This window comes from Ambystoma mexicanum, chromosome 1q (assembly GCF_040938575.1).
Source record: "Ambystoma mexicanum isolate Mex_15411 chromosome 1q, UKY_AmexF1_1, whole genome shotgun sequence".
Lineage (NCBI taxonomy): Eukaryota > Metazoa > Chordata > Amphibia > Caudata > Ambystomatidae > Ambystoma > Ambystoma mexicanum.
The window spans coordinates 1155088744-1155115471 of NC_090922.1; the positions used below are offsets into that span (position 1 = coordinate 1155088744).

The following is a 26728-nucleotide window of genomic DNA, read 5'->3' on the forward strand; positions in this document are numbered from 1 at the left end:
GTTCTTTCAAACATACCACTCCTGCCGTTTTTGGGTAACACGTTTTCTCGTTCTGCAGCATTTGAAAAGTCACATCGTGTGCCTGGAAGGTGTTCTTAATCCTGCACAGCGTGAGATGAAGGAGACATTGGGCATCCACAATAGGCAACTCTTTAGGTAACAACACTTTGGGTGTACCTGATGCATGGGGGATGAGGGAACAGACATAACAGCTCTTGTTTGTGGTCTGTTTAGCTGTGGCACTCATGTCTGCATACCACTTATTTGTTTGATGCGGGTGTCGTGGATCTTCCATCTCATCTAGACCTAGCCCATAGTACTCATCGTACTTTCTCCTCCCTGCTTCTCTCTTTCGTCTGTTGTTCTTGTTACTCATGTACTTCCCACCCCCCTGGGCAGTGGACAAACTAGACCCCCCTTTCTCATTCCCGCCCCCCTTGGCCCATTCATCATATAATATTTCGTGCATTGCTAGTAGCTTATCATTTTCTTTCCTGACGTTATCTGGCAGATTGTTTTCTGGGGTGGGGGCAAGCTGGCTGGTGGGGGTGTTATATAACCATGATATGGCAGACGGGTTTCGGTCATTGAGACTGTGGGCATTGTAAGTGGATACCCCTGGTGGAGACACTGTGTTGCTCTGTATTTCACCTTGTGGCTTTTCTCTTTGTGAGGTCACGACACTGGATGGTGTGGTATGATACCCCCACACAAGTTTAGTTCCGTCCCATATCAAAAAATCACCTTCCCTGGTATTGACACCTGCAGTTGTATTGGGCCCGGTGGTACTGTTAATTGATCCAGTAGTGTTGTTACTCCCTCCCCCCTCGTACATCTCGATAGAGATGAACGCTATAAACCAATATGTAACCAAGCCAAACATTATCATAAAAAACAATGTGATGCATACTGATAATCCACACTCATACGAATATCTACATCTCTCATATACTAAATCTCTCATTCTACTAATTCTATCCGTTGCAGGCTGCCCGTTAGATGCCATGGACGCTCCTGTTTGAGATATAAAAGTGCATTAAGTGCATGCATGTAAACGTTTTGTTGGCACCATTTGTGCCAATACTTTTGACGGGGAATGGAAGCGGGTGGGGATGTGGGGGAGGGGTATTCACAGCCAAGGGTATATACATGTTATAATATTATTATTTCATTAATTACATACCACTCAACAAGATAAAAAAAAGAAAGCACACGCACACACAATTTTTTTTTTTTTTTTTTTTGTAATATCCTTGTCAGTCATTATTCCATTGAAGTTCAGTGCTGACACACACACACACACAAGACGGTATTTAGACATCTTACTCATTTGCATCGTTTGCTGTTGTCTGTGCCTCCTCATCTATCTCCTCTTGTACATTGCTGTATGCTTTTCGTACGTGGGTCAAGTGCACCCAGTACCGCAAGCCCTTTACCTTCACTGCTGTGGGCGTGCAAAATACTACCTCGTATGGACCATGGAATCGTGGTGCATTCCACCGACGTACAAAGCTTCTGACATAAATTGAGTCCCCTGGCATCAGCTGTAGCTGTTGCTCTGGTTCCGTGACAGGTCCTGTTATGTTTCCCTCTTCTCTAGTGAAGGGTGGGGAGAGTTGCTTTGATATTGCGCGCGCTGCCCTTGTTAATTTTCTTAGATAGTCTGTGAACTCATCTCCCAATATTGCGGCGCTTCTGTGAGCATCTGAGTGTTCGCGCAGTGGAGAGTGTGCTGTGTTCATTCGTCTCCCAGTCACGATCTCGTGCGGGGACAAATGGTGGTCTTTGCTTGGCTGATTTCTGAGTTCAAATAGCGCTAGGGGTAGACAGTAAATCCAATTTTTCTTCAATGAGAAGCATAGTTTTGATAACCTGCCCTTTAACAGGCCGTTCATCTTTTCCACTACGCCATTACTTTGGGGATGATAAATCGAACATAATTTATGTTTTATACCCAGTAATGTGGTCACTTCCTTGAAGAGTTCATTCACAAAGTGAGAGCCGTTGTCTGAGCGAATCACGTCACAAATTCCCCAGCGCGGGAACACTTCCCTTACTAGGAACTTGGCGGCGCTTTTGGCATCAGGTCGCGCACAGGGTCCTGCTTCCACCCACCTTGAAAATGGGCACACAACCACGATCATGTACCGCGCGCCATTACACCTTTCTCCCATGTCTGCATAATCTATATGTAGTTCTCTGAAGGGGCCGATGGGTTTTGGAATTGTTCCCCGGAGTGTGCGTAATGTCATTCCTGAGTTGTATATTTGGCATGTTGTACATTCCAGTGCTAATCTAGACACATGCTCCTGGAGACAGGGCACGAACCATTCTTCCTGTATTTCTGCTGCGATGTGTTGTTTGGTATTGTGTGCAGGGAAGTGTAGCTGTTGAAATGCTACTTCTAGTAACTGTAGTGGCATTACCACTTTCCCTGAGTTATTTTGCCGCCATAATAGGTCTGTTCCTGATTGGGATATTTCTTCTCTGTGAAAGATAGTGAGCTAAAGACTCTGGGTAAGTCCCTCGTAACCAGGACTAATGTCTGGCAGAGGGACTCCCAGGACCCCCCTTGTTAAATCTGCATATTTAAGTAACTTTGGGTCTCACCCTAAGTTACTAGGGGAATCCAGACGTGGACCCCTTGCTCACTATTCTTAGAGAGGCACAGATCCACCCTACTGATGAGGTCCAACCAGACCGAAACACGTGTCTGGGGTTTCTGTTGGTACTCTTGTTCAGAGGAGAATTGCCTCGCATTTCGGTGCTGGACTGCCCCAGGGCAGGACAAAGACTGATATGTTTGGGATATTTCTTCTCTGTGAAAGATAGTGAGCTAAAGACTCTGGGTAAGTCCCTCGTAACCAGGACTAATGTCTGGCAGAGGGACTCCCAGGACCCCCCTTGTTAAATCTGTTCCTGATTGGCTACATCCCCGTTTCGTCCACGTTAGTTTTTCTTCTGCACTAGCTCCTTCCTGCAATTCTAGTATTTGTGATAAGGACATCATGTTGTACCCTTCTGACAGTTCTTCGGTTGTTGTGTTCTTGATCATGAACTCACCTGTGTCGTATTTCTGAAAATAGGAAGCCTCCTTGGCGGCAGCGTCCGCTGCCGCGTTCCCTAAAGACACAACGTCTGTGTTGGATGTATGGGCCTGGCACTTCACTATTGCTACAGCAGTAGGGTTTTGTAGGGCCTCTATTAATTCTTTTAACAATTCTGCATGCTGCACTGGTGTTCCGTCTGCCCTTCTGAACCCCCTACGGCCCCATCTTGCTAGACCTCCATGTACTGTTGTCGTCATGTAAGCTGAGTCTATGTATATTGTTACTGCACATCCTTTTGCTGCATGTAGTGCTTCTATGAGCGCAATCAGTTCTGCTGCCTGTGCAGAGTAATGCAACGGGAGGCGGTACTGTACTAATGTTTCAAACTCACCTTCCTCTAATCTCACTACCGCCATGCCAACGTGTTTTTCTCCCGTGTCCATATCAATTGATGCGGACCCATCCACAAAGTACACTTCCCCCTCGCTGAGAGCGTTTTCACACACCACTGTGTCTTCCCCTCCTTCTCCTGTGTGGGTTGCGCAGTCGTAATTTTCCATATCCTCTAATGTGCACGCTTCTGTAATGAATGTGGCGGGGTTCACTGTTTTACATCTCACTATGTGGATGTTGGCGCTGGACAATATGATCTCATATGCTGTTGCCCGCTGTGTGGTCAGTGTGCTTTTCGATCTTTCAAGTATTGCAAATAATGAGTGTTCCACTAACAATGTCACAGAGCATCCCATTACTATTGTGGCACTTTTCTCAATTGCGAATGCGGCTGCTGCGAGCGATTGTTCGCACGCGAAATGACCCTGCATCACGGCATCCAAAGTACCACTATAGTACGCCAGGGGCTTGTGTCCTAAGGATGTTTTTTGTGTCAGTACTGCTGTCATAAGTGTGCCTTTGCAATGGGAAAATAGGTAAAATTCGTGTCCATAATCAGGGTTTGCTAGTACTGGAGCGCTTGAAATTAGCTCTTTCAGTGATTGAAACGATATGCTCATTTCTTCTGACCATTTTATTTTTCCATTCTCCTGTTGTGCTTCTTTTAGTGCTTGTAGGAGGGGCCTGGTGTATGCTGCATAGTCTAGTATCCATGCTCGGCAATAATTGCACATCCCCAAAAATTTCTGCATGTCCTTTACTGTCGTGGGCTCTCCTACTGACCTTATTGCCTCCACCCTGTCGGGAATTATTCTCTTTCCATCCTTTGATATGAGCTGTCCCAGGTATAGGACCTCAGTCAGGCAATACTGTAGCTTCTCCTTGTCTACCTTGTATCCTTTGTTGGCCAGTAAAGTCAGGAGCGTTGTTGAATCTTTTCTACATGTTGCTTCGTCTTGTGCACACACCAATAAATCATCTACGTACTGAATAATCGTACTCTCTACTGATAGGTTTCCCAAGTCTTCATGCAATATGCGGTTGAATATGCTCGGGCTCTCACAGTATCCCTGTGGCAGTCTGCAGTGTTCATATCTTTTTCCCCCCAGTGTGAACGCTGTAAGATATCTACTCTCTTCTGCCAGGGGTATTGAGAAAAATGCGTTTTTCAAGTCCACTACTGTAAAATGTGATGCTGCTTTTGGGATACTGCATAGTATTGATGCAGGGTTCGGGACTAGAGGGAACTCTTTCTGTATTACATCATTGAGGGGGCGTAAGTCCTGTATCATCCTCCAAGACCCCCCTTTCGCTTTTTTAATTGGATAAATACATGTGTTACATGGTGAGTTTGAAGGCACTATTATCCCTTGTACTAGTAGTGCATTTATCGTTTCTTTTATCCCTTCTTCAGCCTCACGGGACAATGGATACTGTTTAACTCGGGGCAAGATAGCTCCTTGTTTTAGTTTTATTATCACAGGTTGTATTCCATGCAACAGCCTTACATCATGGGGGCCTGTTGTCCATAAATTGTTTGGTACTAACCTCATGTCGTCATCAAAAAATGACGGTGGTGTTCCTACCACTGCCATCAATTGGGCGGGGATCTCTCTGGCTTGGATCAAAATGTCGCAGGGCATCGCTATTTCCATTACTATCTCACCATCTGCTTCTGTGTCTAGAAAGAGATCCTCATCTGTTACCTCGCGTAGGGCGAGGTTGGCGTTGGTACACAGCACGGTGCGCCACTCACATCCTTCTCTGTCCATTCCAATCACAGCGATCCGTTTCGTTGATACCTGCACAGCGTGCAAATCCAACGACACCACAGATCCTGGTGCTGCATTTGGACACACTATGGGGCGGAAGAGGAATTCTGCTGGGATCCTCCAATCCATGCTTTTTAGCTCTGGAACTATAAGGGCCAAAGTCTTTAGCCCTTCAATAAACATCTCTTCATTTTGTGGCAGCCCTCGGATTTCCTGTGTGGTTGTGTAGGCTTGCACTACCAACATTGCGCGCAAGGGGCATATCCCGGGTGTAGAACACACTATTCCTCCTTCGGTAAATGATATGGTCATGTTAAGTTTACTCATAAGGTCCCTTCCCAACAAATTTATAGGGGACTGTTCATAATACAGTAAGGGTGCCTTTACAGTCTTGCCTCCTACGGTTACATCTAAAACTTCTGTGTAAGGAACTTCAATTACAGCCCCAGAGAACCCCTGCGTCTCTAACTTCCTGTTAGATAACGGGAACCGGCCCTCCCTGACACATGATTTCTCCGCTCCCGAATCAACCATGAATACAAATTGCCTGTCTCCTATCTGCGCCCCTACCAATGGTTCCTCTGCTGCACTGTGGGTGGTAGATAGAACTGGACACGCAAGTGTTCTCTGTGGGCTGTCCTATGCGGGGTGTCTCATCGCCCCCCCTTCATTGAATACGTTACCTGAGACCACTGACATGCCGTTGTAAGGTGCTGGTGCGGGGGCCCCGTTTGCTGCTGTCGCGAAAGGGTTGCCTGGTGTGTATTGCATACTGTCGTTGTTTTGCATGTTTTGTGGGTGGTTCTGTGTTCTATATTGGGGTCCCTGTTGCTGGCCGGCATTACCTTGGCTTGGGTTTCTTAATTGTTGTTGCCCCATTGGGAGGCCATATGGGCTTCCCGGGTGGGGATGGCCATATTGTTCTACCTCTTGGAACCCGTTATTGGGTCTGCTTCTGCACTCTCTAGAATAGTGGCCCCATCGCCCGCAGTTCCAGCAACTTCCTTGTGCACCTCTAGGGCCCTGCCATCCATTTCCTCCCATTCCCCCATACCCCGTTCCACCTCCTCTTCGGCCCCTGTACCCACCTCGTCCCCCTCGAGGGGTCCACTCTTGCCACTGCGGACCTCCACCTTGCTCTTGCTCATTCCACTGCCGCTGTCCTACTCCCGCCCAATTAGCTGCCATCCTTCCTTGTATTGCTATCGGCCCCTCCTCCTCATCGTCTCCCTCCCTGCTGTGTGGGAGTGCAGCTACTGCTGCTGCGACCTTCACCAATTTTGTCTGTACTAACTTTGCCTCGTCTGCCAACCTTTTCTGTGCCACCTCCTTCTCCCTCTCCTTTATTCTTTTACAATGGTGTATTATTATGCTTTGTATTTCTGGCCATCCCTTCGCTTCAATGCCTGCAATCTTGTCGAGGGCTTTCTGCACTTCCTTGGGGAGCCCTCTTTTTATAATGAAGTAGAATAAAGATGTCGATTGATACCAGGGCGTGCCCGTCTCCGCTCTCCACATCTCTTGAACCCGAAAAATGTAATCCATAGCCTCCTCCCCCTCATTCATGGTACATTGCATCACCGACTGCAAGTCCGGCGTATCTGGGAATGTTTCGCGCAGGGCGTCCCACACCCTAGCCCGCACTGTGTTGAAGGAGGCCCCATCATGGCGGTCACAATCTAACGTAACTCCTGGGAAACCGGCTTTAACCCATACTCTTTCAGCCTGATCGCCCACCGCTGATACGAGCAGACTTTTCACATCTCCTACAGCTAGGGGTACCCCAGCAGTATGTTTTTCAAAGGCGTATATCCACTTACTTGCCCCTCCTGATAACGGGGGCAATAGCTTTAATAAGTTAGCTTTGTCCATTTGTGCCCATGGGATATAGTTAGGTCTCCCTCCTCCTCTGTGTATCAATGGAAGCTGTAGCTTTCCTTTCTGTATAGCACCTGGACCCGATTTGGATGCTGATGTTTCTAGTGATGCCATGTTTCCCACTCTGTTCCTTAGTCGTCCCGACCACTCGTCGTCCAGTGTTCTCACTGAACATGTGCCATCCCCTCCTTCGCTTCCCCCTCCCACAGCCATGCTCAACCTGTCACTTTCTTCTAACTCGTCCCTTATGTCGCATAGTAATTCCTCTCTATCCCCCATAGGCCTTTCATCATTGTCAGGATCTCCCTCACGTGTCTCTATTTCAATTATTCGGGTTGGTTCTTCCTCAATTCTGAACAGTATCTCACCTTTCTTCCACCCCTCTTCAGCTCTTCTTGTCTCGCCTGGCGCTCTAGACGTGCGCCCTGATCTAGTCGCATTAAGTGCTGTTTGTCCGCACATGTCTTTTATTCTTGAAAGCTCATCTTTTGCTATTGAGAGTCTTGACTGTAAATCATCTGTGAGTTTCTCTATGTCCCCCCTTTGTGTACTCGCCTGGCCTCGCTCCCTTGTACTTTCATATGGTGGGGGTGCAGTGGGCCGGTGGGGTGTAGTAGTTGTCGGGGGAGGTACATACGTTGGATCACTGTATCCTTCTGCAGGTACAGGTTTCTTTAATATCGGATATAAGCTTATTACTTCTACTGGTGGCGCTACACTTGGCACTTCTTTGATATCTTTATGTATCATCAGTGGATTGTCTGTAGTGGATGGGAGATCAGGATTTGGTGCTGGCGCTTTAGGCGGTGGTACTTCTTCAAATAACCGCCAAAGATCTAATATTTCCCTCCTATTCTGCAGCTGCTTCCCTCGGTACTTCAAGAAAATGCATGTCATCACCATATCCAGAACACTTTTGTCAAATGACCCTCCCTCTGGCCATATCTGGGGTAGCCCCTCTCCCTTCAACTCAGTTACCCATTGGTCGTGATATTTCTTAATCCGCTCCGCGTACCCTGAAAGACTTTTACAAATATGTGATAAGGGTGTTTCAGCCCCCATTTCTGTGTGCCCTCCTAGTGCTTATGTGTCTCTGTGTCTCTGCAACTCCAATGTGATTGTAGTATCAATATTATTTTTCGTGTTCTACTTCACATTCAATGTTATGCTCGGTTGGGCTTTCCCTCCCTTGGCTGCACAATACAAAACTGGCTGTACACAATGTCTACTTTGTTTTCTTTGGGGGACACATACAAGAGCAACACATCATTTATTTTGACAATAGCAACCCGGAAATTAAAAAGTACCCACTCACGTCACTGTATCACCGTTGCCTTCAAAAAAGTTTCATCCGGTCACACTTACCATGACCATTTGACAATTATGCATTTATAGCCGTTTTACACATTCGCAACCTCAAATTGTCCCCTGACACATACGAGGTGCACACACCTCTTGGTAACACTCAGTACACCTTTCACGCTGCCCTCCCTTTCCTCCCTAGCCGGCTGTCCCTGTCTGTCTTACTTAGATAGATGAATGCGCATATGCATATGTTTATATGTTTTAACCTGCTCTCCCCCTCCTAGTAGGCCCCCTTTTCTCTTACGTTCTTCCCAAGTTCGTGCTAATCTTGGTTTTTATTCTCCCCCTACCCTTAAAGAAAAAGAAAAGAAAGAAGTAGTAGCGATCACTAATATATTCTCAGTGTCCCCTTTTGCTGAACACTTTTATCTTATATTTCACTTCGTCATATATTCCCAGCACTAGTCAATATAGCACTATGCGGCGCCGCCTTCCACCCCCTTTCGGAGCTAGGTTCCCGTCACTTCTATCTCTTATTCACCTCGTAATCCTAATGGCCATATGCAAAGAAAAAGAAAGGAAATTTTAGAATGATATTTAGTATATCTTCGTACCCCCTCTTCGTTCCCAGTCCTACACTTCTTTCCCCGCTCTCTTTACGATCGCTCACACTCAGTACTCACGTGCCCTTCTTGAACCGATAGTCTCCGAAACTGGGTCCGTCCAGGCAGTGTCGCCGTCAGCTCAACAGTCAGCCCCGACTCCGGCGAGCGGTACTCAAAGGGGATTTTTCAACCGGGATCCCGTACCCTTTCTCTAATGAGTGCGCACTTCTTAGTGTACCGGTCGCCGTTGGCGGGCAGCCTCCCGGAGCCGGCTCACCGTGCGTATCCCTTTTCGACCGGAGATTCTCGTGCCAAAAGGGGACGGTTATAACGAGTTTAGGAAGAAATAATATCACGCTATCGGGGTCACCACTGAAGGCAAGCGTCCCCAAACAGCACGATCCTCCCCGCAATGAGAGACAATGAAGGACTCTCCCAAGATGGGAATAAGGCCAAGACAGAGTGCGGGTGAGCGTAAATGGGAGTTTATCAATCAGAATAGGGCATGCAAAGAACTTCTGCAAACTCCGAGAGCGCTCTGTCTGACAATAGCAAAGACAGGCGTATATATTTACAAAAAAACGTCATAAGAACCTACATACTATAGGGGGCACAAGTTCAAGGGGATTGGGTGGCGACGACTAACTATAGGTGCTGCTGTGATGTGGTTGGCTTTGGCTGGAAGACGTCACTGGTCAGCCTCGTGGGTTGGGCTGGGCCTGGCAGGGTGGCGGAGTTCATCCGGCTGGTGTTGTCGTGCCATCGCGGCCAATGTCAGAGATGAATGTCCTTTCCTGACTTATTTGCCCTAGGCCATGCACACCGCAGTCATTCACTCGTTTCAGTATTATCTTCTTTAGTAAATCTTCCAATAGGTTATACTACAGGTTAATGCAACACAGGAGGAATGTACCTTGTAAGGGGTCTGGAGGTAATACGTCAGGACATGGTTACCAGTGTCCTGTTGACCTGGGCCATAGGTCGAGGGGCTAAGCTTCAGGGCCTGGGACGGGCGGTACATGTCTTACTGCCTTGTTAGAAGTTGTAATGTATGTTTCGCTGTGTGTTGTCAAAGTGTTGGGTGTCCTGATTGCACAGGGCCATAAGTCTAGGATGGTCCGGTGGGTTGCGAGGTTTACGAGGGGGCGCGTGTGTTCAGGCAGAGGTTTACTGCTGCGCTGTAAATAATGCAGGTGGCGGGTGGCGGCCTTGGGTGCTACAGAGGGGGTTACAAGTCTTTGAAGCGGCTCCAGTCTGGTTGGGGGAGGTAAAGCAGCGCGGCGCGGTCTCTGCTCTCATGCCTTGGCAGCCTTCGCAGGGTGGGAGGGGGAATGGCCTTGCACGTATTTCACAAAGGTATCTCCCTCGTGTGTTGCCGATTTAGGTAAAAACATCACAAACATTTGAACACTCTATAATACTTATTGTAAGCAATACAAAACATGCATTTCAAGCTTTGCTGGATGTGTCTCGATTATACCCAGTCTGAGCGCCTTATTCATACATTATATTTTAATAAGTACAGCATTTACTTATATGCAATAAGTGAGGTAGAATTAGGATTGGTGGAGAACATAGAAAGTAACCCGCCACTATTCGTGGCGGCGGTGGTACATATGGGGCCTGGACATGCACACATGACAAGCCTTCTCGTGCATCCTTCACATGGGCCCTCAGTGTGGTTACATTCATCTTTCGTGTGTCCTCTAGCAGCATTAGTTCAGTTATGGCGCGAGCCCATGGGGTGTAAGTTTCCCAGTGACACTCGTAACAAATAGATTCCTGGTGCATTTCTTTATCATTAGCACTCAACTGAAATGGGGTGGGCTCGCCATTACTTATATCATGGAAGCATATTTTTTCATATTTTATACATTTTACAGGTTCTTGTAATATAAGGCATTATGTGGAAGGAAGCATATTTTGTGAGTGGTTTTAACATTAATGTATGGAGATTGTCTGCCACCTGATGTCTTATCTTACTGTTCTTTTCATTGCCCAGGCCTGCTGGCCGGGTCATGCTGGGAGCGATGATACACTGCGGGAGGTGAACTGTTACAATGTTAGTGTATTACGCTAGCTCATGTCCGTCTTGTTCGTGGGAACGTGCTCGCAGCGGATCTGCCAGGGTGCTGCGGCAACAAGGATAATCTGAAACCCTCCAAGGGTGGGGGCCGTACTACAGTGTGCTGAGCTCACACCATCTTTACTAGACAAAATGGTTTCTGGGCCTAGCTGAATTTTAATACATGTGGGCAATTAATACGTGCGGGCAATGTCTCCAGTGGGTGAACCCTCCACCACCTGGGCCCGGGTGGCATGAGGGGACGCCCAAAGGACCCATAGTCCTCACCTGGGGAGAAAGCGTAGGCGAGGGGGGTCTTCTTGGACCAGTCCTCCCCTACACTATTCCACAGAGCACACTGCATTTTGCTGCATACTTTGCAGATTTTGAGATTTCCATCTCCAAGCCGATGGCATCCATGGCTCCACTATTGCCACCTGGTGCTACATCTGCCTCAGCACCACCCCCACCCCCTCCACCACCACCATCTCCCCAAGGGCCTGAAGAGGGGAACAGGAGTGAGGATACAGAAGAGGAAGAAGAGGATGACGAGAATGAGGTAGAGGAAATCCCTACTACCTGCCCTCGGCGTGATTCTTGGGTGTGGCGGTTGTTTACCGTTCATGGGAATGGTCCTAAGGCTTGTGCGAACCGTGTCACCTGCAGTTAGTGCAAAATGGTACTCAGTCTTGGGAGGCATGGTTCGTACAGCTTTGGGACCACTACCGTGAAGCGACACCTCAACTCATTCCACACTGGGGCCATTCGCCAGGTTGTACCTTGCGAAGATTGTAGTAGGTTGATTGCCTCTTCTTCATCCTCCGTTTCTGATCCTGTCACCACAAGGAACACCTCTGTGGGACAGCGTCTTCCTCAAGCTGCCTCACAGGCCATACAGAATTCTGATGACCCTTACCTTTTGAGGGTCACAGTTGTATGTATGTACTGTGACACAGTACTCTGCAGGGGGGAGCGACTTCGGAGTGCTTTTGAGACTATCGTCTCACAGCACGAGAAGACCTGCTCACTACCCAAATGAAACCCACTCTACATCTTCCTCTCTCAGCTCGCCCTTTCTTATCCCTGTGGTTGGTGTCCCCCCCTTTACCCTCCTTTCCCCTCCTCTTCTAGTGTGTTGTGTATAAAAAACCAAAGAAAATACAAAATAACAAAAATAAAAAAAAAATAAGGCTCTTTTCAGAGCTGCCTTTCACAGTTAAAAAATAGAATTGAAGATAAATAAAGCAGGGCCCTTTGTATTTCTTGAAGTCTGCGGACAGTTCGCGAACATAAAAAAAATGGGGGTGCTACCCTATTGTAACCATTGCATTTGTCTCTGGGAGGAAGTGGTGACTCTGAAAAGAGCCTTTGGGAGGTGTTTGTATGTCACAAATTATAAATACTTAACACCTACTTCAAAATGGATGCTGTATTTCTAAAAAAAGGTCACAATGCTTTTTGTACATTTCTCAGAAAAATCGGATTGCCAGCATAAGTAAGATGGACTCCATCTCTGCGAAAAATGTATGTACTACGAAACATAATATTTTCATTGTGAAAAGAGGACATGCCAAAATCTCTTAGGAAGGAGCATACAGCCTTATTAACATTACGCCTTGCTTTCTCCATTTGTGGACCACATGAGAAAGAACAAAGCCACATTTGTCTCTGAGCAATCCGTGAAAAAATTACTTTGGAGTTTGGAAACATGTCCATGATCTTCTGAAGTCCTTCTTTCATTGCAAATTGCAAAGAAATTCCAGATACATGTCCTAAACTGTTCCCTCCACAATGAATTACAATTATGTCTGGATGTCCCTCTATCTTCAAAGTTGCACAGAGAGGTAGCAAGTCCAACCACTTCATTCCACACACTCCATGCCAGTGCACTTCCACATGTGCGAATACACGATCTATAGATACTCCACAGCTTTCTGCATGCACCTTCAACCAATGTATCCACGAGTCTCCCAAAATCCACACAATCTGTAAACACTCAGCCATAGCTATCTGTTCTTCTCTCAGCAAAAAGAATATCTCAGAAAACCTCTCCTAGCACAACACACTCACTAAACTTTACTGACCAATTCCTTGCTACATTCAATCTCATTTGCATGCCTCCCACCCCAAAATCCCCGGATGTAATGTGCGGTGTCCTAGAACTACCGCCATGGCCGCGAATGTATCGTAACATGGATAGCCCTTCTACCATTTCCACTTCACTCTCTGTGCCATTCCCTCATTGGATGTAGCTAAGAAATCACATGACCATCCACCAATCAAATCCAAGACCTCTACATGTAACTACATCATCATAGATCAGCACTGCAAATGTACAGTGAATCTCTCGGAGTACAAGTCTCATACCATTGGCAAGCAAGATCTACGAGAAATACTATGCAAGTCTCCAAGATTTCTACTTGCAGCTTCGTCCATATCCATATGCATGAACACAAACTACAGGTATGCATATTTTCTATACAGTACATGAACTCATTTTCTAACCGACTTTTACCTTGTATAATCTGTAAAATGAATCTACGATCATTTTTTCATTGTCCTAAAATGAACTGTGACTTAGAAACCTTTATACCGTTTAATTTCTTCATACACACACACACGCAAATAATGTTAAACTAACATTTTTGAAATACAATATATAGACTACATATAATCAAACAAAATTACATGCACACTCTATGATCAAATCTCAAACAATAATATTTGTACAAACACATGAATGGTTTAAATTTTTTTAATTTATGTAATTACTTACATTTATATAGGACAAGCAGGCTATGACATTGACTCACTATTACGTGGAAAAGCAGGCTATGACATTGACTCACTATTACGTGGAAAAGCTTAGTTACAGGAATAGTGGTATACAGTGGTACATTATGAATTTCACAAGCCATAGTAAAGATATTTTCTTTCCTACAGTTAGTCTTAAGATAGTTTTAATGGTTTTGAGGAAGGCGCTAAGCATTTCAATTTAAAAAATATATCTCTAAATTAAAAACAGTGCTATATACAAACCAAATTACTAATTTCTTTCTTTTACAATTGCAGTGAAGACCATTCTCCTGAAAAGAAGCAGCCGAATTTGAAGTACAAAGAACAACTAAGAAGCAAACTGCTCATTTTAGAAAAAAAGTAGGTAGAATGTTACCATAATATTTGAATTATTACTCAAACACACTGTAAGGTTAATTCATGCTATTTCTGTGCCTAAAAATAGAGATTCTGCACCATTCTGACCAACAATCCCCCCGTCTTAAACAGTGATTTACTGGCAGAATGACCCACAAATTCCTATTTTTCGACACACAAATTACCCAATTCAGCTGCTAGAATTTAGATGTTGTAAAACAAACAACTGTTTTAATTGTATAGCTTTAGGTATGCTATGTATACTTCTCCACACCACTGGCTTACTTTTTTCTGTCATCTGAACCCCAGTTTAGTAACACATTAATTCAAGAATACCCATCCCTAGTAGTTGTACTTCCCAATGCACAATCACACACCATTACATACATCTTTATCATCTTACTCAAACACTCATGCACACAACACACATGCATTGCAGAACACCCCAACCCATACCTTCTGTATTTTTTTCAACACACCCTAAAGAATGCCTACCAAAAAGCATCTCCGTAGAAAGGAACGCAGAAGTAGAGCACATGAAAAGAAAAGTCTCCAACATAAACATCCATCTATAGCAGAATTTGTAAAAAAAAGGTTGAAACACAACAGCGAATACAGTCATGTAGTGAAACAGAAGAAGTTTCTAGTACAACAACTTTGCCTCCTCTATCAAAAAGTAAAACAACCCAAAAACAATTAACAGAAAATCAACTATCACTACAAATAAAACTTCTTCTATAAATCTTGATATAGTACAAAGTAAGCATACCAAGAAAAGTATTTTAGCCAAAATGTTCCATCACAAAGTCCTTCAAAATCTTATAAAAACAGGAGAGAAACCAGGTTCAACACTTCAACCTATCCTAGGAAAGTAATCTTAGAAGCGTTGATAGACAGTACCATAATGGAACAAGAAGTACTCCTTACAAAAATATGCCCTGAAAACGTAGATTTACCCCTCCATTCAACTGAATCAGAACATCTAGTGTACAAATGGCCATGCACGTCAATGTGCAACATTCCCAAAAAAAATGTGAAGTCTTTACGCCAATCCTCAATCAATATGTGAAAAGCAAAGACAAAATCAAAATTAAACTACTGCAAAATATGGATGCTTGTCCAGTACGCAAGTACACAGGACTACAAGGACATTCATTGGCCTGCATTACAGGACCTACTTGCAAAACAACCTTCCATGATATCAAAAGGATATCAACACATCATGCAAGTCTAAGATATCTAGTTTATAAACTGTACTATGCTAAAAGTCCTGCTTTAGCACTAGCCAATTTAAATAACATTCTTCTACAGGGTACAGCAAAAGACCTACTAGAAGAAATCGACTATACCCAGACAAAATATTTTGGAAGTGAAACCCACTTACAAGATGAATTAGCTGTAAACCAACTTCGTAACAATTCTGCACAATGCAACCTTTCACTACACACATACAAAAAAGAAATACTAAAATTTGAAAGTACTTCAGCTGAAGTACCAAACCACGTGTGTGTATGTTGCCGCATGAACTTTTTATAAAAGTAACACAAAAACTGTAGACCTATCATACAAAATAGAAGACAATGAAGATTCTAAATGGTTTGAATTAGCTCTCTACCTTATAGCAGAAAACACATACGAAATAACTGACCCCATAATACTTTGCAGTAACTGCACTACAAAACTTGACAACAACCAAACTCCTTCACGTGCTATCACAAATAACCTGGAATTATATCCACTACCAAAACCCCTTCAACAACTTAATTTATATGAGAGCATCATAATTCAAACAGTGCACCCATTTCAAGCAATAATACGCCTTCAACCAAAAACTGCAAAATTACCTCCCTCTGGATTAGTGAAAGGTATTCGTGGAACAGTAGTGTATTTACCATTAGATCTGAAAGAAAATGTGCACACTCTAGGAGTGCAACGTCCAATGCAAGAATCTTTAATTATCTTGGTAAATGGAGTACCTACAAAAGACAAAAGAATTTGGCAACAACTGGTAGATTTACATAAAGTTAGAGAAGCCCTGCAATATCTTAAAGAGAATAATGAATATTACAAAGAAATTAATATTGAAGAAAACTTGAAAGATACAACTGAAATAATTCAAGAGACACAAGAAGATGGTCAATTTGAGCTCATAGATCCTGCTACAATATCAAACACTTTAGACCATTATACAATTCATCCATTGCACTTTAATGACACCATAGAAGATGCACTGGAAACGTAACATATGCGTCAAACAAAAGGATCACCAATCAGCATATGGGAAAAAAGTATAGAAGCATGTGCTTTTCCTCTACTCTTTTCTACTGGCAAAGGAGGAAGATATGATGATAGACCTATTCAAATATCAGCATCAGAATATTGCTCATTACAAATGTATTTTGAAGGTCCCAGATTTCGACAAAATGTGGAACACATATTCCACCTACTCTTTGAAAGTGAACTAGCAACTTTATGTTACGGAGTTGCACACATATTAAAATCAGGATCACACTTTCAAAATATGACAGCTACACAATTATTACAAAAAGTTCAATAAAAAGATGAGGTTTTACAAGCAAATCTTACAAATCTATTAGCATATATGCTTGGTACTGAAGAGTGCTGGTTTCGATGTCATGGAGATGTACGTTGTATGATCACAAACCTTGGCCCACCCACTTGGTTCGTTACATTAAGTTGTGCAGAATATGCATGGGAAGATTTACATGCTTTCCTACGCATATCAAATGAAAACAAAACAAACATAGATATACTAACACCTGGAGAACTTTGTTCTCAGGATCCTGTTAATGTTTCAAGATATTTTCACCATCGCTTCATTGCTATGCTACATTTTATTTGTAATAAAACTCTTCCTCCCCTTGGAGAAGTGCAACACTTCTTTTGGAGAAAAGAATACCAAGCCAGAGGAGCACCACATGTCCACATGCTTTTATTGATTAAAGATGCTCCTAAATTTGGTCAAGACAGTGATGCCACTGTTTTACAGTTTATTGAACAATATGTCACTTGTGAAATTCCATCAGAATCCACAAATAGTGATCTTCATGCAAAAACTTTACAATTCCAAAGACACAAATGTGGCAAATGCTGTTGTCACAAATACAAAAACAAAGGGAAATACTACACCAAATGCCGATTTGGTTTCCCTAGACCAGTTACAAATACAGGTCAAGTGAACAACCTCATGTCTTCTGTTAGACATAGTGTTAAAGGTAAGTCACCTAAAAATACATATTGCATAAAAAGAAAATAAGAAGAAAAATATATCAATGATTACTTATGGAATGCAAACATAGATGTGCAGTACATTGCAGACAATTCTACTGCAGTTTCACGATATGTCACAGAAAAGACAGAGCTCCAAGACCTCTGGAATGACCTGTCATCAGAGAAAACAGTGTCTCAGAAACTATACAGCTTGGGCATAAAAAAAGCTGTCCCATAGAGTATGTGGATCCTATGAAGCAGCTGATCGATTACCGGTACTGCATTGTATGGTAAATCTGAAAATATAGTATGGCTAAGTGTTGGTCCAGCTAAATCTAGAAAAAGAGTTCTAAAATCATAGAAAGATATAGAAACAATAGCAAAACATGATCCCAACAGCCAAGACATTTTAAAAAACAATTTATTGGACACATACTACCCAAACAGGAGTACCACTTTGGAAACCATGTGTCTATACCACATAGCCCAAAACTACACATACAAAAATAATATAAAACCTGATGAACAAAACCGAAAATACAAAGTGAAAAACTGTGAAGGCAGATTAGTAAAACTCACCAAACCAAATTTAATTAATCATATCAAATTGTCATTAAAGACTCCTCAACATAAAGAAGTATATTACATGTCCCTGCTACAACTCTTTAAACCATGGAGAAAAGAAGAAGAAATACCAGATAACTATGACTCATATGAAGACGCTTTCATAGCAAATGAAAGCAGTATAACTGATGTAAACTTTGCACAGTACAAAACAATGTTGCACAATGAACAGCAACACGAAGAAGAACTCCAGGCCCAACTAGATAAGGACACTCCTGACAGTAGTCAACCTTCTGTCACAGGAAGCCAAGAACCACTGGGAGACCCACTAATAACAAATGAGGCAGAATTAGCCATGATAGAAGTAGAAAACACCACGTGTCAGTATGAAGATAAAGAAGACTTAACTATACTACAATCAAAGCTAAACAATGAGCAACGTAGCATTTTTCAAGAAGTAACAAAAGAAATTGCACATGGTGTACAACATGAAAACAAAGAATGCACCTGTCAAAATTACAAACCTATACTATTGTATGTCAGTGGTGAAGCTGGTTCTGGCAAAACATTCCTAATCAAAATCATCAGTACGTTCCTTCAACAATTGACAAACAACAAACTGTCAGCTGTTGTCACTGCCCCCACAGGTTTAGCTGTCTACAACATAGGTGGTGTCACTTTACACCGATTACTACTCCTGCCAGTAGAACACCAAAACAAATTAGATTATTACACACTTTCTGCAGATGCTGCAATGGAACTACGCAGAGTATTGAAACAAATGAAAATGCTACTAATAGATGAAGTGAGCATGGTGTCCAACCTAATGTTGCCTTTGATTCACCTCAGATTACAAGAAGTACTCAAAACAAACTATGAAGAGCTCTTTGCAGGAAAACACATTATTGTTTTCGGAGATCTTCTTCAATTGATACCAGTAAAAGGTGAACCTATTTTTAAAAGATTAGGACACAAACTCTGCCGTAAAACTGTTGGCAGCATTGGAAATGTCAACCTTTGGCAACATTTCCAATGCAGAGAATTAACAGAAAACATGCGCCAATATGCAGATCTCACTTATTCCAACATCTTAAAAAGTATCAGAGTTGGTATACTTTCTAAAGAAGCAGAAGCAATATTGAAAACCCGGCACATTCATGCACATTATGGTGATAATGCATGTTGTACAGATGTTATGGAACAATTAGCCCACAAAAATGTCAATTTTATGGCCTTAATGGCAACTCTTGCAAGCTGTTTCAAATTCAATGAAATAATGTTAAGTAAAGAAATGCAACCAATAATGGAAATTAGCGCCACAGACAAACTAGATGTACATGGAATGACACTACCCATTTGTGACCAAGCCACAACAAGACTAAATAGTTTAGAAAAATCAATCTCAAACACAGCAGGCTTGGAAAAGATATTAAAAGTATCCTTAAATTGCAGAGTAATGCTGAAACGTAACCTTGACGTGGACCAAGGACTAGTTAATGGAGCACTGGGTACAGTTGTTGGCTTTCAAACATACCCACGTGACAACAAAATTTAGTTTGTCAATATTCTCTTTGACAAACTTTCAGAAGTAAAAAGAATAGGACGCTCAACAGCTCGATTCCTTCTCTTCAAAGACATGTATGTACGCAGAGAACAATTTTCTTTAACTTGCATACGCAGTCACCATTCATAAATCACAAGGTCTTACCCTAGACAAAGCAATGATAGACATTGGTAACACAGTCTTTAAAGAAGGCATGAGCTACTTAGAACTATCACGCTTACGTACACTTGACGGTCTATTTCTAATCAACTTTGATGCAAGTAAAATAAACGCTGATATTCCTTGCATTTTAGAATACAATAGACTTCGTTCACTATATACTCCCCATCTAAACACATATTCTGTTCCACAAAAAGTAAAACATTATAAAAGAAAAATAAATCAAACAGATGTCACTGCAAATCCTCCAAAGAGAGTAAAAGAAAGTAATACTTCATCAAGTGCCACAAGCAAAAAAGAATCAATTAGGGAAAGTAAACCAGGTACTTCTTCAAAGAAGGAAGACAAACTCCAAAAAAAGCAGTCAGATACAGAACTACCTGGTCCATTTAAACTCTCAAATATAGTTGCTGTAAGTTGCTATGCAAATGTAGCAATGAATATTCTGTTTCAATTACCACCAATTGTTGAGAACATTTACTTACACAATACAGACCCATTGTGTTTGCAAATGTTAGTACTTCACAGAAATGCAGCAAACAAGCCTGACAACACGTATAGTGTTTATGGAATAAGACAACAATTGGGCTACTGTTGTGGAATGGTGAAATTCACTATAAACTCACAGGAAGATCCACAAGAATTTCTAATGTACTTACTATTAGTACTGGAAAACAAAAACATACCTATAAATGAAATCTTCCAGATTTCATACATGTGGAAACATACATGCACTCTCTGCAACAATGTGACACAAGAACAAATCCCCAATGAACGCTTTGTGTACATATCAATACCTAATTGTGACTCCGTTCCATTTCAGCAACTTGTACAAAATGCAAACCATGGTAGATTATGTGCGACCTGCAATTCAGATAATCGCTCCACGTTAGTAATGCAAACACATAGTAAATACGTAATACTAATGCTTCTATGTTACAATGCAGATGGTACCAAAAACAACTGCAAGCTGACTGGATTCACACATGGTCAAATATCACTTGGTAGGGAAACCTTCACAACAATAGGAGCCACAACCAATTCAGGGCACTACACTGCATATATAAAAATGAAATGTGGATGGTTTGAATGTAATGATAGTACCATTACTCTAAAGCAGAGATTACCAGCAAATCTTACAAACGCTTATTTAATGTTCTTAAAACCAAAATTTGATAACTAAACTGTACTTAAACCTTAAGTACACTGGAAGTAAAAAAATATAAACTGTCACAATATTCCAAAAGCTATCTAACTGCCCAAAGATGCTACAACAACTAATCAGATAAATTAATACCACTCAAATAGAGAAAGAAATAGACAGTTAGAATACGCCAATTGGTATCTAACTGTCCCAAAATTTAGAAATATCTAAACAGATAAATCAATACCACGAAATTATATAAAAAAATAAACAGTTAGAATACGCCTACTGGTATCTAACTGCTCCAAAATTTTACAATATCCAAACAAATACCTAATATCTTACTGCTCCCAAAAACCAGAACAATCCAATGTATAAAGCATTAGCCAGAAACAACAAGTAAACACTGAAAACAAACAAAAAAATAAACTGTAGCATAACAGAAAAAGGTTTTTTTTTAATCTACCATGGATTTTATTTCTCCCAGAGACCCAATGATTTTAGCAACAAACAGAGAAACTGAGCAAATTGCACAGTACTCTGGTTTGTCATCTACTAAATATGAGGGTAAAAAAAAGAAGAAAATGTTGATTGTACAATGTAATAAGTCTTTATAAAATACTAAAATGCTATTTTCTTTTATCACAGAAATCAACAAGAAAAACATGGACTCCCTTTACTAAACCAAATAGTAAATACAACCATCGCAGCATATCACACCCATACTGGCTTATAACATTGTTCCTTATAAAAAAAAATTTGACCCAAAGTTATAAGCCACTATGAGTGTGATATGCTGCGGTGCTTGTGGTCAGGGCATAGACTCTTGGGTGCATGGCATATGAGTGTGATATGCTGCAGTGGTTGTGGTCAGGGCATAGACTCTTGGGTGCATGGCATATGAGTGTGATATGCTGTGGTGCTTGTGGTCAGGGCATAGACTCTTGGGTGCATGGCATATGAGTGTGATATGCTGCAGTGGTTGTGGTCAGGGCATAGACTCTTGGGTGCATGGCATATGAGTGTGATATGCTGCAGTGGTTGTGGTCAGGGCATAGACTCTTGGGTGCATGGCATATGAGTGTGATATGCTGCAGTGGTTGTGGCCAGGGCATAGAGTCTTCGGTGCATGGCCAAATGGTATGGAGTTTATGAAAGAGGAATCTGATTGGAGCTGAAATTACCTGCATAATTGTATACATTTAATCAAAATAAAAAAAGACAGGACTCCTACAACCTTGCCGAATGGCTTGGTGACCCATGGAACAGAATGTTTTTTCTTAAGTTCAGTTCAAACACCCTCATTGTTGCGTCAAACACTGCAAAATGGTTCCTGTATACCTTGAAAAAATGCCATTTTTGTAAACGTTTTTGAGGAAACCGAGAGGCACCTTCTGCTGATGTGCCCACTGTACTGCACAGCACTGAAAAGATTATGATATAGTGCAGTATGGGATATTTAGTTCCCTTGATGCCTTGGTATTCATAAAATATGGGTGCAACCCTTGCCTAACTTTGGCAGTTTTAAACTATTTGGACTCAGCATGGTACAGCAGAACATATCCGTTTGATGAGGCATAACGAATAATTTACCCGCAATAGAGTATTTGCATGCACTTTATTGTAATACACTTTGCATGGCTTTTATGATTTATCTTTGTATAATTATTCCCCCTTTTATGCAACGTAATTTTTCATTTCTTTTGTCTCTTATGTGTGAAATGTGCTTTATAGAAATGCTGTATTTCTGAATAAAGCTGATGATGATGATTATAATACATGTTATATCTTTATACTCTTAAGTAATACTTTTCACCCCTAACTATTGAACCATTGTAAATATGCTGTCAGTTCTTTTGGTTGGCAAAACCAGAAGCAATTAGTTACAGCGGAATTTCCACAAAAGTTAGTGCAACCATCTTTCTCTATAGAAAAAGGACATCTGTTATGGTATCAACAAATAATAGAATTCTTTTGAATATTTGGAATTGCGCAAGCAAATTGGGTGCAAGGTAACCTATTAAAAAAAAATCTGTTAAAAATAAAAAGTCGAATTTCAGAGGGAAATCGTGCTTCACTGTCCATTGCTGTCACTAGGTCTTGCTTGCTCTGTGTTTTTGCATGCTTTGCTTATTGAATATTATTTCCTCTTTAGAACTCTGTTTCACATTAAAACACCATCAAGGAATAATAATTTATAATTGAGTTTTATAGTCCTAGGCTGAAGGCTATATTGGGAGTTATGTGCCCTGAAGACTGAATTAAAGGTCAGAGTGCAATGGGAGCGCTGTGATGACAGGGAGCACTTCACTTAGAGTCCTGCATGCAATTAGGCGGTCAGCACATTGCTCCCTCTCATCTTGGGAGCACCGTGCCAACAGCCATACTGCGAGCATGCAGCTCTTCCTTATTGGCCAATTTCCGGGATATAATGGGTTTTATGAGTCATACCGGCTGGTATAGTCCGTAAAATGGCCAATGGGCGAGTGACACATCACTCCCCCAGGTGATAATTATATTTAATGTGCGTTCTAAAGCTTCCAGGACTGTTCTAACCGTATTAAGGACCGATACAGTCGAATTTGACTGAAGGACATTTATGGGGCGGAATAGTTGCCACCTAGAATGTACGAGTCCTCTATAGTAAGCCCTACTATATGTTTATATGAAATCTTGAGAAAAATGTGTAAAAATATAAGTGCATTCTCTACTAGCAACTAGTTGTCGTTATCTAGTGATATTCGTCTTCTATACGTTTCCGATACTACTCACGAGATTCATGACACTTACTGGTCATTACCTTGCAATGTTAACTTTCATATATACTTTATAATTTAATGTATTTTTTTGTATTATTAACAACCTTAATTTTCATAAATAATGCTGATTTTCATATTTTTACACAGGTGTTCTAGCATTCTTTTTCTTCACGAAGAGAATACCAGTTATCTCACAAGAAACACCAGACCTTAACTATTACTGGGTGCCTCTATTGGTAAGGGTGCAATTTACATTCATAAAACACAGGTAAAGGGTCAGTAACATACAGATGAATTCCTCATTCCAAGTCTTACTAAATGAGGTATGTACCTTCACTAGAGGAATGATTCCATTATCTTTCTGCCTCTTGTGAGACTCCTCTGCGTCCAGTCTCATGTGCATAAGGAAGGAACCCACCTGTTACTCCACCTGTTTTTTCTGTCAGAGACAGGATACATGTTTTCATGGACCCTTGCTGGGATTAGGTTTGAAGTAGTGGTTTCAACCAAGTGTTTACCCTTTGCGAGCTTGATATTGAAAAGGTTAGAAGGCTGTTGCTGGTGGCTTTCTGGGGTCCTGTCAGACTTAGTCCTAGGTTGAGTGGCATTCATAGAGGAAAATGATATTCTGGATCTTTTTGTTCTTCATCATCAGATGAATCAGTGATTGAATAGGAAGAATTATTTGCAGGCAATGAAGCATAAACACTGTCATATCTTTACCAGGACCAGAGATGGAGCCAAGTTAGCTGGCGGATAAGCGCTACTTTGCAAATAGTTTAAATATTCCTTCGTTGGATGCAGTCATAGAGCTTCACCTTTCTCTTCTAACAGTTCAAAAGTTGAGTAAACCAATTTTCAAGCTTAATAATCAGAGAATCTGTCACTCTAATTGGCTTAGTAGGGTGCCTACATGTCCGAGGATAATTCCCACTACAAATAACACATTTTCCTTTAGAAAGACCTCTCATGTATTTAATATGTTATTTCATGAAATTAACACTATTTCACTCCTGATTAATGCCATTGGAGTACATTTAAGAGCACCTAATACTGAGCATCATTATTTCCCTCTTTTTGTTGTGGTAGCCTTCCACAATATCTCAAAGCACTTTCAAATCATGTAGAAGCATAGGAATCCATTTTTGCTTATGGCAAGTGATCATCAGAATTAGTGAAATACCTGTGTGCTTTTGAACATTGGAGCAAGGAAAACTCCTCTATTCATTCTTTTAAACAAGAGGTGTCTAATTGATGCATTATGGTTAATTTCCAAACCTAAATATTTATATGCATTGACCACCTCTACAGGAGGACTGCCCATGGTCCACTTATCTATTTTTTCTGCCTCTTTTAAACGTCATAACCTTGCGTTTTCCTATATTATTAGTTGTGTTTATTTAAATCAAAGTTAGGAAAAGCTTTTAACGACGCTTGAAGACCCCTTTCCGTGTGATTGTATGAAATGTTCAAGGTTCAAGCCAAGTGTGTTGTTCCTATTTTAGGTGGTACAAATTGAGCTTTTGTCAAAGAATGATATGTGTTTATCAAAGACATTTAAAATACAAAGAGACTAAAATATACCCTTGTTTCAGCCTTTTCATTACAGGGATGTTATCAATTGAGGGCTGTTTTTCATCCATTCTTTGCTATTGTATTCTCGTGTAAATTAATGATTTAAAACATTCTTATCAGACCTGCATTAGCCATTTTCTTCCATAAGCAAACCCAACACACTGGGCCTCATTACGACCCTGGCGGTACGAGGTAACCGGCGCCGTAAGAAGTGCCGGTGCCATTTACCCCGTATCGCCTCATTACGAGGTCCACTCGCGGGACCCAGGAAGCAACACCTGGTCAAACCAGGCATGCTTACCGGGTCCCGTGAGGGGAAGAGGGAGCAAACAACGGGCCAACTCGTAATGGTCCGTTGTTTGCTCCCTCTCCCATTCCCATTCAGCCCTATGGGGGCTGAAATGGGAATGGGGAAGGACCGGGTCCGGGTCCTTGGAGGGAGGAATTACCGGGCCTTCCAAACTCGGAATGGCCTGGTAATTAGGCCCACTGAATCGAATGCAGGAGAAAGATCAATGTAGGCTACACATAACTGAGGTCGACCTTTCCGTAATGCATTTTTACTCAGGCTGTTAAGAATCAATACATTTTGGAGATTAGACATGCTTCTGTAAATCCTATTTTATAATTGAAAACGTTTTTACTGGTACTCGCCTATTTGCTGACTCCATCCAGTAAAGCGCTTGTAGATCTCCACAGTCAAAATGTGTAAAGATTGGGATCAAAAAAGCCTCTCACCAAGAGCAAGGTATAACCCAGTCTTCACTATGAGGTTAAATAAATGAGCGAGGTATGAGCCCAAAATTTATGACTGTCGCTGATTGCAATATAAGGTATTCCATCTAGACCAGGTGCCCAAGATAATTTCATATGTGTAATCACTTCTACAATGTCATTTTCATGTAATTGTACATTTGCCTCAAGGCCAGAAGCTAAAGAATTAACTATACATTTTATGCAGCTATTGGCCTGAACAAGATTTGTTTTAAAAGACTGCCAAGTCATTAATAGTACTAATTGGATCTGGGCTGCCTTTATCATTTCCCCTGTTAATTATAGTCCAAAATCGACAAAATATCCTTTCTGGTTATAGTATATATGCCAATGTTTACACTCAATGCTAATACTTGCTACTTTATAATATTTTGACCAATTTTAATAATCTTTTTTTCTTCTTTATTTTAAAGTCAGCATATTCTTCAAGGAAGATCTGGGTTATAAGGCAATACATTAATCCCTTTTTACCTGCTTCTTCTTTTATTAATAATAGGACCCACGCTGCTGGACTTCGGCTCCTGAACTCATAATTCTTGTGTTTGAAGGGTGGTAAATTGCACTGAATTATTTGAAACGCAAACCTTTGAATGTCACTAGGCCCTCTTGTACTAAACCCCTGCTGACAGACATCCTTGTATTGTTCCTGCATAAATCGGGAAAAAGAAGAAACATTCTTTAGATTCCAAATTATTCCATTCCCTTGGGGCTTAGTCTGCATGGCCCCTAACTGTTGT

The 26728-nt window shown here is 41.8% G+C and overlaps 1 protein-coding gene across 5 annotated transcripts in view; it reads left to right on the forward strand.

Moving 5' to 3' along the window:
• Nucleotides 1-26728, forward strand: part of SLC44A5 (solute carrier family 44 member 5) — a 1500346-nt gene that overhangs the window by 1433575 nt on the left and 40043 nt on the right. For all 5 annotated transcript variants that reach the window (XM_069641896.1, XM_069641897.1, XM_069641899.1 and 2 more), the window contains one exon: nt 23790-23878. In XM_069641896.1, coding sequence (XP_069497997.1) covers nt 23790-23878 — 89 coding nt within the window. The remainder of the gene's footprint in view (nt 1-23789; nt 23879-26728) is intronic.